Source organism: Chenopodium quinoa, unplaced genomic scaffold (assembly GCF_001683475.1).
Source record: "Chenopodium quinoa cultivar QQ74 unplaced genomic scaffold, ASM168347v1, whole genome shotgun sequence".
Lineage (NCBI taxonomy): Eukaryota > Viridiplantae > Streptophyta > Magnoliopsida > Caryophyllales > Amaranthaceae > Chenopodium > Chenopodium quinoa.
Window position 1 is genome coordinate 1,523,818 of NW_018743518.1, and position 15,297 is coordinate 1,539,114.

The 15,297-nt window shown below is 36.3% G+C and overlaps 2 protein-coding genes across 2 annotated transcripts; both read left to right on the forward strand.

Annotated features, from left to right (window-relative positions):
- Positions 1-1,615: 1,615 nt before the first annotated feature.
- LOC110739943 (F-box/FBD/LRR-repeat protein At5g56420-like) lies at positions 1,616-4,277 on the forward strand. Its single transcript, XM_021920419.1, has 3 exons — positions 1,616-2,024; positions 2,848-2,955; positions 3,250-4,277. The coding sequence occupies exons 1-3, from the start codon at positions 1,890-1,892 to the stop codon at positions 3,988-3,990; spliced, it is 984 nt and encodes a 327-aa protein (XP_021776111.1). The 5' UTR covers positions 1,616-1,889; the 3' UTR covers positions 3,991-4,277.
- A 7,934-nt stretch (positions 4,278-12,211) lies between these two features.
- On the forward strand, positions 12,212-13,561 carry LOC110740150 (zinc finger protein ZAT3-like). The gene is given in 3 exon segments (XM_021920644.1): positions 12,212-12,218; positions 12,826-13,424; positions 13,427-13,561. Coding segments are annotated over 3 exon segments (741 nt in total).
- The last annotated feature ends 1,736 nt before the right edge of the window (positions 13,562-15,297 follow it).

The window sequence follows — 15,297 nt, forward strand, 5'->3', positions numbered from 1 at the left end:
AATAGGTTACCCACTCTCCCCCTAGTGTAACCTATTACCCCCAAAATAAGGGTAATAGTTCCCTTTCTTCACCTATCACCACACCATCACTATATAAATCTTTTTACAATCACATCACCACTAGCTCCCCCTCTCCTATGTTTACTTTAATTTTACTTGGTTTGACTTTTATTACCCCTTAATTTATACTCCCAATCCAAGCGCCCCCTTAATGTTAATGGTTAATGGTTAATGTTTAATGTTCAAGCTTAATTTCCTGAAATAACGAATCTAATGAAAATATATCCTTGACAATCAATAAGAAAAGTTCACGAAAATCTAGTCAATAAAAAATTAAGTACGATAAAATAGGTTATGCTTTACCTACTCCTTAATTTATTACGCGCTATTATAATTATATCACGAAGTAAAAGAAAAGGTTACTTATTTTAAAAGTTGCTTCTAAAGCTCGTCAAAGGGCTAGTTTGGAATTAACTTGCCTTGGCTTGGAAAGTCCAGACATGACTTAGGCTAGACTATGCAACATGCAATGATGCAAATGCGTCTTTTGGATCAAAATTAAGTATTAGGGAGAATTTAACTTGTACTCATGTTTTTTACGCTTGTGCAATGCACATAAAGCATGGCTATATGAGCTTGTCTTATACTCCATATCATATATAACTAACCCGGATTATTTGAAAATCATTTCTTAAAAATTAGCTGATGAAATTAAATCTATTTAGTTGTATATAATAAGCTGTTCAACATGTCGACACTAGAATAGTAGAATGTGGCATTTTAGGAATGGACCTAATTGATATACATATGTTATAATAGACATATCTTGAGATTTGTAGTATTCATGAGTTCAAAGTCAACCCTCAAATAACTTTGACGTGCCGTATATCAAACCCGTTGGTTTTATTCAATTATAGGAAAAGGTCTCACTTGATATAGTTGACATTTGACCAACTTACAATCAAACAGAACAATATTGCACTATTATAGCCATACCCTCACTTCTATAATAAACTGATGTTAAGTTGTTAAGTTATTATAGTGTTATCTTAAATACTTCCCTCGTGGTTTTTTTTTTTTTTTTTTTTTTTTTTTTAATTGCATTCTTTGAACATACTTCCTTCGTTTCTATTTAGTTGACGCGTTCTAAATACTTCTTTTTTAGTATGAGAGAAAATGATAAAGCAAATGGAATACACTAAAAAAGAAGGTGTAAAACTTACCTAAAAAGGAAACATCAACTAAAAATAAACTTCCTAAAAAGGAATACGTGTCAACTAACAAAAATAGAGGTAAGTGTATTACGTATTATTCACACAATCCAGTCAAAAAATTTACCTCCACAAACATAAACCATAATTAGTCAATTAATTTTTTTTATTTATTTATTACACCCTTTATTTTTTTGTAAATGCATCACTTTGACCGGCACATTTGCTGAGACGCAACTTTGACCATTAATATTTTTAATTGTCTATTACTCTATTAGGAAAAATTATAACAAAATTATATTATGAAACTAGACATTATGACTAATCAAGTATTATTTTTTTAACACGATATAATACGGGAAGTGCCCCTCCTATCATAAGAGGGGTGAGGTGAAGATCAAACCCACAAACCGTCCCTCCACTCTATAATCCTCAAAAATGGATCCCCAGTTAAACACAAAAAAAAACGGATCCTCAGTTCGTGAATGATGAGATTCATGACCATCGTGCAGTAGTTTTCACTCTTACAGTCTCACAGTCTCCACTCGAAGACCAAACCTCAGGAGGCCAGAAACCCTAATTTACTGTTTCAAAATCAAGACCGACGAATATCATATGAATCATTCCCTCCCCAAATTATCAAAAAATTAAATTCGATAGAATTCAATTTAGGAGAGAATGTCGAAGAAACAAGGTGAGAATCTGAGGAAGATAAACCCTAAAGTTCCTTACTCTGAGGCCACCTCCGTTGCTCAAAATCTCTTCAATTTGATCCAGAATCGTGGCCCTGTCACCATTGGGACTAACGCACAGGTTCATCATCTTTTTTTATCGCGCTCCAAATTAAATTTCCATTGTCCCGTGAATTAAATTTGGAATTTTGATTTGCAATGATAAAACTTTCATATTTTTTCGGAAGACTTTCTGTTTATCAGGAATCTAACTCTAAATAAAGCTTTAACATTTGATTTTCAATATTAGGGCTTTATTTGAATTGAAAATCAGGGGTTTATCTCCTAAAGTTTTGAGCTGTAGTTAATTACCCCTGTTCCACTAATTAAATTTGTAGTTTTGATTTGCAATTATATTGGGTGAATGAAATTATCTATTTTTTATTGTTAAATTGCTGTATATTATTACCTCCTTCACTTGCAATGGCAATGAAGTGGTCTTTACCTCAAGATTGTTGCCAAACATCAATTTTTCCCCTTGTGATCTAAAATACACCAAGTATAGTATAAATTTTATTGATATACTCCATACGTTGTTTACAATTAATCATTGAACATCTTTTATAATTGATAATCGTTGGCATAGTGTTACGTACTTGATTTTCTCCATTTATATTCTTATTTGAATATTGGAGTTCTAATTATAAAGGTGAAAATGTTACTCAACAACCTAAAGGATGCAACTTTGATTCTTCATGCTTTCATTTGTACTATTCTTTACAGGAAAGTAAAATAGGTTAAAGAAATGCCTTGTTGTTAATGATATGGTGTCATGGTGAATTGGAGACGTGGTGCGCATCAATTTTTGCCCTTGCGTTCTAATACACCAAGTATAGTATAGATTTTTATTGATATACTCCATACGTTGTTTACAATTTTAATCATTGAACATCTTTTATCCGCAGATGCTTGTCAATATGTCTCCATCCTTGATTATAGCTGCAGGTGTTTTGTGTGGATTTTGTGCAATACGTTTGGGATGTTTTGTGGGCAATCACACAATTTCTAGCAAGGTATCGCATGTTTTTTCCCGCTTTCTTTATGCCACTTGTTTTGCTAGCTTTAAAACCCATGCCATGCATTAGTGACACGTGTACGTAGTGGGTCCCACCCAACAATGGATTCCATCCAAGAATCTGTTAAGTGGTGGTGATTTTTTTTTTTTATTTAATTTTAATTATTTTTTTGTGGTGTTATAATCCATTTCTATGCTTTCTTTGTGGTGTTATAACTTATAAGTAAAAAAAAAATTGTTATTTATATTTATAGAAATAATTGAATTTTTGTACTAAGGTTTTGTTGCTTAGGTTGATGATACGTACAATGACGGCTACAAGAAATTGAATGGTGAGTCTCCGGCTGATCAGGTTGATGATACGTCCAATGACGGCTACAAGAAATTGGATGGTGAGATTCTGGCTAATCACGAGGATCGCTTCACTCAACTCCCAAATGAGCTTTTGTCTTGCATTCTCACACACATGACATTACGCGATGTTGTGAGGATAACTACATTATCAAAACAGTGGAAAAATATTTGGTCATTGTTATCAAATCTTGACTTGAATTGGCAAGTAATATCCGGATACAATGGCTGTTGTCTTGAAGATGGGTGTGAATTTTACAGACAAGCATATGTGAAGAGGGTGAATAAGGTCTTACTAAAGTGTGGCAATCATGAGATCTCGTCTTTTCGCCTATCATTTTGCTTTACCAAGGAATATGCTAGTCATGTAGACTATTGGATTAGATTTGCTTCTAAAAAGCGCCTTGAAAGCCTTACCCTCCAGTTCGTTTGTGCTGGTCATAGTGATTCACTTTGTCAAATTATGACTTGCGAACACTTGAAGCTTAGGGTTTTGTATACTATCACTTGTTCCTTTCTTTCCCAATTACCTTGTTTGAAGAATCTACGTCTCGATGCGTGCAACTTGAAGCTTCATATTGACTTCAGGTTCAATAAATTGGTTCGCCTGGATTTGTATTATGTGTTTTTAGAGGGAAATCAGTTACAATGGTTGCTTTCAAATTCTTCGACAATTGAATGATTACGAATTAGGTGGTGTAATCTTCCTGAAAAATTGTGCATTGGTGATAACTTGCAGCGACTGAGCTCCTTGGTGATTCATCATATCTATAGCCGGCTTGAATTAGAACTTAATGCCAAGAGTCTAAAATTCTTTGATTTTCGTGGCATGGGAGGTGTTAAAATCTCTTTCTTGAGTGCTGCAAAGCTGGAAAGCTGTAATGTGGTTATCATTGATGATAACTACGAAGGAATAAAACGTATTTTCCGACAATATGCTACTTCTATTCCATCCCTAGAAACACTTATTCTCCAAGGAATGTATTCTTTGGTGCGTAAAAAACATTTAACACTTTGTCTTTTGTTCTTGGCTAGTGTGCTTTCTCTGGATTCATTATAACCCTCATTTGTTTCAGATTCATGTATTACCTGCTCATCCATCCACATTATTTCGGCGTGTTGTGGGGTTAAATCTATATTTTGACGATGATGCTGAAGTTGACATGTTAAAGAATTTTCCCCGCCTTCTGAATTCCTTTCCGCAACTACAGAAGCTTTACTTGATGGTAAGTATAAATAACTTTATCTAAGTAATATTTAATCTATTTCGTTGTAAGAGAACATTTAATGTTAATACATCTTGGTAATAATTCATACCTCTGAGGATTATAGGGTGATGTCACTTGCTTATAAAAGCTCTACGAATTTGTATTGCTATTATAAAGTGACTCATCTTAGAATAGCTACTTAATGTCCAATGAAATATGGAATTGACTTTTCAGAATTGTAGCATTGTGTTGGTATATATAGTCCCTTTCTTACCTTGGAGTAAAATTGACAATCATTCAATCATCTCTTAACGTATTTTTTGTTTTTTCTTTTGGTCCCCCGCCCCTCTTCTTTTGGAGAAGTTAATTGAATTCTTATACACTCCGTATTTAGAAAAATTAATTAAGAAGTTTAAACTATGACCAATAAAAAAAAAATTGGAAATACAGTAAAACGCTGACTCAGTCAGCGTTTTTTTTGTATACATAACAGAGAAAAACGCGCTGACTGAGTCAGCGTTTTACACCTAAGCATAAAACGCTGCCTCAGTCAGCGTTTTATCTGCTGGCTGAAGGCAGCAACAACAGGCCCCCAACAGCAGCCAGTGCACATCCACCAACACCACCACCCTCCTCCTCCACATCCACCACCACCATCACCCTCCTCCTCCACATCCACCACCCTCCTCCTCCAAATCCACCACATCCACCACCCTCCTCCTCCACATCCACCACCACCACCACCCTCCTCCTCCACATCCACCACCACCATCACCCTCCTCCTCCACATCCACCACCACCCTCCTCCTCCATATCCACCACCACCATCACCCTCCTCCTCCACATCCACCACCACCCTCCTCCTCCATATCCACCACCACCATCACCCTCCTCCTCCACACCCCCCCTCCTCCACCACCACCACCCTCCTCCTCCACATCCACCACACCACCACCCTCCTCCTCCACATCCACCACCACCACATCACCCTCCTCCTCCACATCCACCACCACCACACCCTCCTCCTCCACATCCACCACCCTCCTCCTCCACATCCACCACCCTCCTCCTCCACATCCACCACCACCACCACCCTCCTCCTCCACATCCACCACCACCATCACCCTCCTCCTCCACATCCACCACCACCACCACCCTCCTCCTCCATATCCACCACCACCATCACCCTCCTCCTCCACATCCACCACCCTCCTCCTCCAAATCCACCACATCCACCACCCTCCTCCTCCACATCCACCACCACCACCACCACCCTCCTCCACATCCACCACCACCATCACCCTCCTCCTCCACATCCACCACCACCACCACCCTCCTCCACATCCACCACCACCATCACCCTCCTCCTCCACATCCACCACCACCATCACCCTCCTCCACCACATCCACCACCACCATCACCCTCCTCCTCCACATCCACCACCCTCCTCCTCCAAATCCACCACATCCACCACCCTCCTCCTCCACATCCACCACCACCACCACCACCACCCTCCTCCACATCCACCACCACCACCACCCTCCTCCTCCACATCCTCCAACACCTCCACCACCCTCCTCCTCCACATCCTCCACCACCTCCACCACCCATCCTCCTCCACATCCACCACCTCCACATCCACAATTTATTTTGAACGAAATGAGTCAAACGTGGACAAATAAGGAATTTGAAATTCAAACAAGACATAAATTTATTCAAATAATTATTAAAATAATAATGTAATGTAAGTGTTATGTACAACAAACTAGAGAAGGTCATTACAGCAAATAAATCAGATAATTCTATCCTATTCTGACTCATCAATTTGGTGTAACGGCTCTCTATCCTGTATGTCCACTCTCGGCCTTTGACGACGGCTGTAGTGACGGACCATGGTAAATGGGTTCGGGCGTACTGGCGGAGTCAGCTGGCTGAAAGATGGGTCATCAGGATGACGTAGGGGCGCGGAACTGCGAATGTCGTACTCCTCTGCGCCCGTGAATGACGAAGGATCACCCCCACAGCTACTCTGGCCAGCCTCGAACTGTGAGTGACTAGAGTGGCCGCCATGATCGTCCCGGGGGTGGACGAGATAGGCGTGACCATATCTCTGCAAGGTAGCCATGCCCATATCTCGCACCCGCTCGACCTGTGCTCTGGGCGGCTCAGGTATGCCTGGAAGGACGTCCGACAGTGCGTCAACCATCACCGTCATATCCAACGCCTGCAGTAATTAAGGATGAATTAGTTGAATGATATACAAATTTAAAATTGATAAAAATAAGTTAATCAAATACACTTACATATCCCCTGATCACGTCAAAGGATGGATGGTAATGTGCGGATGACGGTGTGTAGCTGGGGTTGATGAAACGCCGTGTAATCCGCATGTACCACTCCATGTATGGATCGTATGGATCCATAACGCCGTAGATGGGGTCACCAGTGACGACGAACTCCAACCGTCGATGCCACAAGTCAATGTTCTGGGCATGCTCTGTCCGCCAGTTCCTGTCGCTCTTTCCCCGACGGTCAATGCGGTGCAGCCGGGCACTAGTGTCACACTGCTAGGGGACAGTCTGTCGTAGTCCAAACTGTCGCATGACTCGATCTGGTAGGTGACCCTCGACGACCTCAAAACAGATAACAGAAAAAATAAAAAATTAGTGCCCGGTCGATCTAGAGGGACACGATCTCTTGTTGTGACCCTGCTGGTGACAGAGGCCGCATTTTCTCGCGGGACGGTTGGTCTCATCCATTTCATTGCGTATGCGTCTTGACTTAGGGCGACCTTGTCCTCGTACCATGCTGTTGTCGGGAATGAGTTTAGGCCCTCCATTCTCTCTCCATGTCGTCTCACAAGGGATAGGCCAGAATTTGGGAGCGTATGTGTTTGCGTAGGCCTCTGATTGCAGTACCCGGTCCACCCATGGCCGCTCTGATATCGAATACTTCACACAAACTGCTAGAACATGAGAACATGGGAGGTGGAAGATCCGTGGTTTATTGCATGTGCACGTTCTTAACTGAAAGTTAACAGTATGTCTATGCATGCAATCTCCACCAATTCGCACAATAACAACCAAGAAATTCACACTACAAACATAATTAACCATATTCACATAACAACCAAAACAAAGTACACAACGAACATATTCACACTAACAACCAACGTATTCTACATAACATAATTTTCGTAATTAAACGACAATGTAGGCTATTTTATCAAATTAAAACAACAATTTCATCAACAATATCAACAATTTCATCAACAATATCAACAATTTCATCAACATTTTCAACATTTTTACCAAACATTCCCACAATTTCATCATAAACTTTCTTACTAAACTAACATCAATTTAGGGCTTTTATACTAAACTATTATCAAATTACAACAAACTAACTTAGAATTATCAACATAATTATCAATTTACATCAAACTAACTTAGAATAATCAACAACATTATCAAATTAAAACAATGTACTATATAATTATCAAACTAACCTAGGTTTTAAAATTTTAAAAACAAATAAGTGAGAAGTACCAAAAATGTGATTATAAAGAAGAGGAGAGGCGCGGCGGCAGCAGGCAGTAGGCGGCGGCGACGGTGGCAGGCAGCAGGCGGCGGCGGCAGCGGCAGCGGCAGCGACGGCAACGGCAGAGCTTTGAGGAAGAGAGAGTTTGAGTTTTTAGTTTTGAGGAAGAGTGAATGCGTTGCGTCTGCCTGGAAGAATATACCAGGCAAAACCGCTGACTGAGGCAGCGTGTTTATAGTATTAATGAAACGCTGCCTGAGTCAGCGTTTTAAGGCCTGTTATAGCCTAACACAAAAACGCTGACTGAGGCAGCGTTTTTGTGTATTTCAGTTTTTTTTATTTTTTATTTTGTATTTCACAAAATACATAATTCAAAACAAATTAAATAAATAAAAATGAGGAAAAACGCTGACCGAGGCAGCGTTTTACCTCAGAAGCTCAGTTTCGTAAATAGTTTGGCCACGCGTCTATATTCGTAAATAGTTTACTAATAACGCTTAATTTCGTAAAAAAATCCAAGGAAATGCTCTCTCTCCAAGTGCAGATTTGATAATTCAGTGAGTTTTGCATTGCAATACTGGTTTATTCAAGGATGGCAGACTCATCGAGTTCAGCTCTCACCAAATTGGAGAATGATGTGAATTTGGCGCTTTAAACATCAGCATCAACGGATCTAGGGACGGGCTAGTAATATTAAATAAATCATATATTGTAGTACCATAAAATTAAAATAATATGTTATTCCAATGTACCGTTGTTATGTTACCTTATATATTTGTTACTCCGTATTTTATAATTTGAAGCATTTTTTAAATTATAACCAAGTAAGCCATATACAAAAGGAGTGGAAAGGGTACCACTCATTAAAGTATTCAAAGGAGTTACTGATATTATAAGTGGTGCTAAATAGGTTAATGACATCATCATCCAAAAAAGCTTTACTTTCCATAGGAGAGTGATTAAGGATGTACAAAAAGGTTGAGGTCGTGCTCCTTTATTGTTGTTGTTGAAGTGAGCAGTATTGTTTTCGCTGTTCACCATCACCATGTCTTTTGAGTCGGGCTGGAGTGGTTGTTCAATTTTTGGACTTGAATTGGCAGTGATGGCTTTGAATGTTGGTTAAAATACAGAGTACAGATCTTTCAAAAAAAAAAAAAAAAACAAAGAACAGAGTACGGGAGTAGTTAACTAAAAAATACGACAATTAAAAAAGAGATGTGATATGGCTATATGGCAACGCGTGGTTCCTGCAAGCGGATGCACCATCCTCATGATGCATACGCTCCAAAACAACGCTTTAAAAAAAGGCGGAATGTACATCACGTTATATCCTAATGTACATGGCTATAGAAAAGAACATAGTGTTCATTTCTAATGTATGCGAGTTTTTTGTGCATCAGTTTTGTAAAAAAAGGAATAGATAAGTAGTAATTATTCTTTTACCATACAATAATTACAACACATTTCAGTTTATTTCTTTACCAAATTAAAGTTAGTTTCTCTCTCCAAAAATTCCTCAAATCCTAAGCAAAACTTCAAGAAACTCCAAATGTGGAGTTTGAATTTGTTCAAGATGATAGACAAAAACGAAAGGTAAGATCAGACTCGACTTCATACTTGTTTATTTTGAGTTCAAGTGTTTTTTTTTTTTTTATAAATTTGGTTGAAAATTGTAATTTTTGGTTATTTTTTATTTGAGAATTAATTTGTGATTTATGTGGTTTTGGTGTTGCAATGAAAAACAATATGAAGTTCTTGAAGAAGACTGACCAATTATAACATTTTGAAAAAAGAAAGCAAGCAAATAAACAAATTCAGAAAAAGTTGTAGATCTAAATAATACAATGTACATTAAAATGCAGTAAAATGTCTTTTTCATATTCTATAGGAAAAATACACTTTAATAATCCCAACTATGAACAATTTACTTTTAGTAATCTCAACTAAGGTTTATTATCTAATAATTCCAACTATGATATGTGTTTGTTTACAATAGTCCCAACCGGTCAACACTAAGTCAACGACCTGTTATAATAGGTTACCATGACATGTGTCAATACGTGATTGGTCCAAAATTTAAAAAAAAATTAAAAAAAAAACATTAAAAAAAAGTTGTCTGCCTTATCCTCCACCACTCCAACTCCTAACCTACACCACACCAATTGACTAACATCACATTCCATGCTCCCACCAAATCCCAGCACCAACCCTAACCTTGCTAAAACCCTAACTCCACCTCTGACCTCGCCGGAAAACCCTCCTTAACCACCGGTTTTGGTGGTTAAGGGGGTTGGACGACCGGTTTCCAACAAGTTTAGGGGTGGGCAGGGTTTCGGTGAGGTTAAAGGGTGGGGGAAGGGTGGTTGGAACTTTTGTTTTTTTTTTTATGTTATTTTTTAATTCTCCATTTTGGACCATTCATGTGTTGACACGTGGCGATTAAAACCGGAAAAAAAAAAAAAAAAAAAAAAAAAAAAAAAAAAAAAAAACCCTTTCAACAGGTCACCGATCATTGGGACCATTGGAGGCAAACACATAGCATAGTTGGGATAATTAGATAATAAACCTTAGTTGGGATTATTAGAAGTAAATCGCCCATACTTGAGATTATAAAAGTGTATTTTACCTATTCTATAAAGCGGAATGAACATATTATAGAAATACAATGAACATATATACAGTATATAGTTACAATGAAAAGAACATACTATTAAAAGAAAATGAACATATACCTAGAGTGAAAATAACATACTATTAACATGTAATGAACATATACCTAGAGTGAAAAGAACATGCTATTAAATAATGTTCTTTATTTTCATGTTCTTTGATTGTCAAAATGTATATTTATTTGTGACATAATGTTAATTGTTTATTTTGAAATGTTTTTTGAAATTTGCCCTTTAGATTATGGTGATTGAATAAAAATAATGTTCATAACATTATATTATCATTTTCTTTATTAATATTACAGATGTTCTTTTTGTTCAATGTTTGTCTTTGAAGTTGGCTTACTTGGCTATGAAGCTAATATTTTTCTTACTCTTATTAAGATGTAATAATCATCACTTTTTTAAAACCTATCTACTTCGTATATGCCTTTTTCTACTTTACAATTTTATGAATTAAATAAACCAATATAATAGAGATACACATTTAATTCTTATATGTGGCTAGCCACATGGTGTGGCCACTTCACATGTAAGACAATTAATTAAAAAATAGGGGGTCACGGACCTCACGGTGACGAGAAAATAGGGTTATCTTGACGTATGTGAATTACTTAAATGAGAAATAGAGGTTACTCTCTTACATAAAGGAATCATTCTTTGATTTTTTAAAAGAAAAAAAAAAATAGGATTTACTCGAATGAACAAATGGGGTTACTTATTGCTAAACTAGTTGATATTACTTATACGATGAATTGAAGTTATTTTAATGGACAAAATGGAGAAACTCTTATGAAAAATTGGGGTTATTCATATATATAAATAAAGATTATTCTCATAAACCAATGTGGCCACACCGTGTGGCTAGCCACGTACAAGACTTACTAAGACTATTTTATCTTCACATGAATTAGACTTCACCATGTTACCATCCACTAAATACTAATAAAGGTATAAATTAATCCATTACAGACTAATAATAATAATAATAATAATTTTCACACATAAAAGTTAAACTGCTTCTGTCTGTTAAGTTTATGTTCAGTGTATGTATATAATTCAAATTAAGCAGATAAATCCAACAACTCCCTAACTAATATATACACAAAAACTCATCTTTTTGAAAAAGTATTACTTTGAAATCTTTAAAATTGACATAATATAATGTCTCTCAAAATGAGATGTTAGCTACATGCTTACATTCCGGCATGTTCTTGCAATTGAAATGGTCAATACCAAAAATGGGATTCCAAAAGATTCTAATTTGTTTATTAAAATGTTCTGCTCCTCTCCCACCATCATAAACCAAATTGTACTTTAATCAATAATTAAAAATATACTTATAATAATTAATTCACTTTGTAATTAATTAACAATATTTTGAAGCTTGAAACCTCGGATTATTACCCCTGGTTGTCAAAAGAAGTGACATTTTTATGTTACACTTACCAATGCTCTATATTTGTCATTAAGTAGACAGCCCAAATGTCAGGTTTTACATTAATTAACCAGTTTCATTATCATTAAAAAAAGTATAGTGCTTGCTAAATTTGCACAGCTAAAATAAAAATTATAAAAATATTAATATAATTTAATTGTTTGATCCAATCACCAAGTTCCGTGTGGCCACTACTTTCCATTTTGTATTAAATAAATTAGTTACTACACCTGAAATGATGATGTAACATGAATCTGAATCTTTCTGGGTTCCATTTAATTTTCCACCTTTTTTTCCTTGTAATTTGTGTAGCTTTATCCAATGGGGGATTAGCATCTAGCAAAGCTTTGAGGTCTTCAATATGGGTGGAAAATCCAAAAAAAGATTAAAAATATATACATATATGTATATATAGAAGAAGGTATTATGAGGAGTTTAAATTTATGTGTTTCTTATAATTGATTGTTATTTATTCATAGAATTATTCATGAATTTTCACATAATTGAGACGAACATTCAAAACTAGTACATAATGTACCCTTTTAATATTTTAGATGTCGTAAGTGATGATATGTTTATCTAACTATAATTCAACATCTAATTTCAATAATTTGTCTAATTTGATGAGATCTAAATCCAAGGATATAATCCTATCATAAAGGATATAACAAAAAACCTGACTCCTCTGCCGCTGAGATCACACCACCATGCACGGAGGGTGGGAAAACCTTTTGGTCCTGGAAGGCTCTTTTCGGTCATATGCGATGCCACCCCGAACGTGAGTGGCGTGGCATTAACCCTCCGCCTCATCTTCGACGCCGTTCTCTTCCTCCCACCCCTACTACAACCACTGATGACCATGAGGTCGCTGCTAGCCTTCTCTTACTCGCTGCTGGTCCTGTCTCCCCTGACGTGGCATTAGCCTCTCCGGCCAGGTTTGAGTGCTCGAGTTGTAAGAAGACATTTGGGTCTCACCAAGAACTCGGCGGTCACCGTGCTAGCCATAAGAATGTCAAGGGATGCTTTGCCATTACCAAGAGTGCAACTGACGTTGAGGATGATCAATGTATGATCATGCAAAGTGGTTCAAGTCATGAGGAGGCAATTGGGCTGGGCCTTTCTTTGGGCTTGGGCCTTGGAGTGGGCCACAAGTGTGGTGTTTGTTTGAAGGTGTTTCCTACTGGACAGGCCTTGGGTGGGCACATGAGGTCCCACTGGGAGAAGAGTGAGGAGCCGGCATTGCGATCGTTGTTTGGGCTTCCACTTGGGTCAGATTCAAGGCCCAATGTGGTGTTGATCTCAACCTACCGGCCCAACTTCTGGAGGATGGTTCTTCTTCTACTACTACTATTGATTCTTCCAATAACATGCAATTAGAGCTGAAGTTAGGAATATAAGGTATACAATTGATTAGGTTAATTAAAATTGTTGTAATACTAATTAATTGATGATTTATCACATATTTAAGTGTTAAAGACTAACTATTTATAGTGTGTGGTGTGGGTTTCATGAAAACATATGTATGCTCATTGTTTTAGGTGTGGGTTCATGTAATATCTCATTTAACACAACGCTTCATTCATCATAATATTATTACTTACTCTTATTACTACTCGTATAACTGTAAACTTTCTCTGTTATAAGGTTGATGTTTCCAATGGCGAATACTATACTATTCCCATGTATAAAATCATCTGTCACATTTTTAGTTGTAAGTGTATATCTGAACTAGTAAGGTGACGATTAAATATAAGCAGAGATAGTATTGATATTGATGTATTTTTTCTTAGTTACGATCATTATTTTGGAATTCATGGATGATCAATACAATGAGCCCATGGACATAAGGCCCATATAGCTTACCTGACCTAATCCATTTAGACTAAACACTTTATGTTCTGTTTTTTTTTTTTTTTTTTTTTTTTTTTTGACAACATTTAGACTAAACACTTATATAGCCTATAATCCAAAAAAATGTCCTTTTTTAAGGTATGTCTATGCAAAGTGTATTAATTAATTAATTAATTGTAATAAATTAATTGTAATAAAGTTAAAGTAATGCTTTGCATACGTCAGTAGGTATGTATTTGTTTAAGTTTGATTTCCTTTTAATTATTCCTTAAAGTATGAGCAAGTGACCATTATTATTATTGCACTCCGTATTATTTATGAATTATGATATTGTGTCACAAAAAAAAAAAAAAAAAACTATTAGTTGGTGAGTTCCTAAATTTAGAAATATTATTAGTTTGAAAGTTACAGATCTAGTAATCAGGACCACTTCACCAACTCGTACTTCATATTTTTGTCATAATTTCTCATCATCAAGCTAATAGGGAACATTTATATATAATGTTGAGGAAGTTTTTTTTTTTTTTTTTTTTTAAAGACTTTAATGCAATCATTAGTAATATCTATATGAGGTGATTGGACTATAGAGAAACACAAGTTTAAATGGTCCCTATGGACAAAAATTTTCATATATTTAGTATATTATTTTGACCTTTACGGAGTAATGAAGGCTTAACGATAGCCAGTTCGAAAAGGACATTTAACTAAACAGTTAGATCAATTTGACATGAAACCGCATGAAATTAGATGATTCTCATCGAACATTAAGATGCTTTAACATGACTCAAGTCATTATAAACCACATCGGCCTACCAACAAAAGGAATTTTGTAGGGAAGTTTTATTGCTCGGTCGCTTATGGCCAGGTTTACCATATTGATCTTTCAACAAAATAGAGATTTATTAAAGAAAACAACAAAAGTATATACACGTAGTGTATTTTTTGAGTTATACTACTACACTGCATTGTGATGTGACTATTTAAGTTATTATTACTACAACTTCCATTCTTCTTTTTTTATTATTCTCCACTTAAAATAAAGAAAAGGTCATCATTTTTAAGAATAACAATAATTCAACTCCTCTTTATTTCTCTATCATTTTTTTGAGGCTCAAATTCTTTCAATCTACCATGCATGAAAAAAGGTTTTATACTACGTTTTGACCTTCTCAAATCCCACCACTTGTAGGATTTATACTACATTAATACCAAAATTGCTTTTTGATATGAATATTACATATATTAGAAAGGTGTTTTGGTTGTTTAAAAAAAAAAAAAAAAA

What these genes read in the sequence shown, in the direction of transcription:
- LOC110739943 (XM_021920419.1), top strand. Translation starts at nt 1,890, where the DNA reads ATGTCGAAGAAACAAGGTGAGAATCTGAGGAAGATAAACCCTAAAGTT. An exon ending in CCATTGGGACTAACGCACAG is followed by an intron (nt 2,025 to 2,847) that starts GTTCATCATCTT and finishes TTTTATCCGCAG; the next exon opens with ATGCTTGTCAATATGTCTCC. An exon ending in ATCACACAATTTCTAGCAAG is followed by an intron (nt 2,956 to 3,249) that starts GTATCGCATGTT and finishes TTTGTTGCTTAG; the next exon opens with GTTGATGATACGTACAATGA.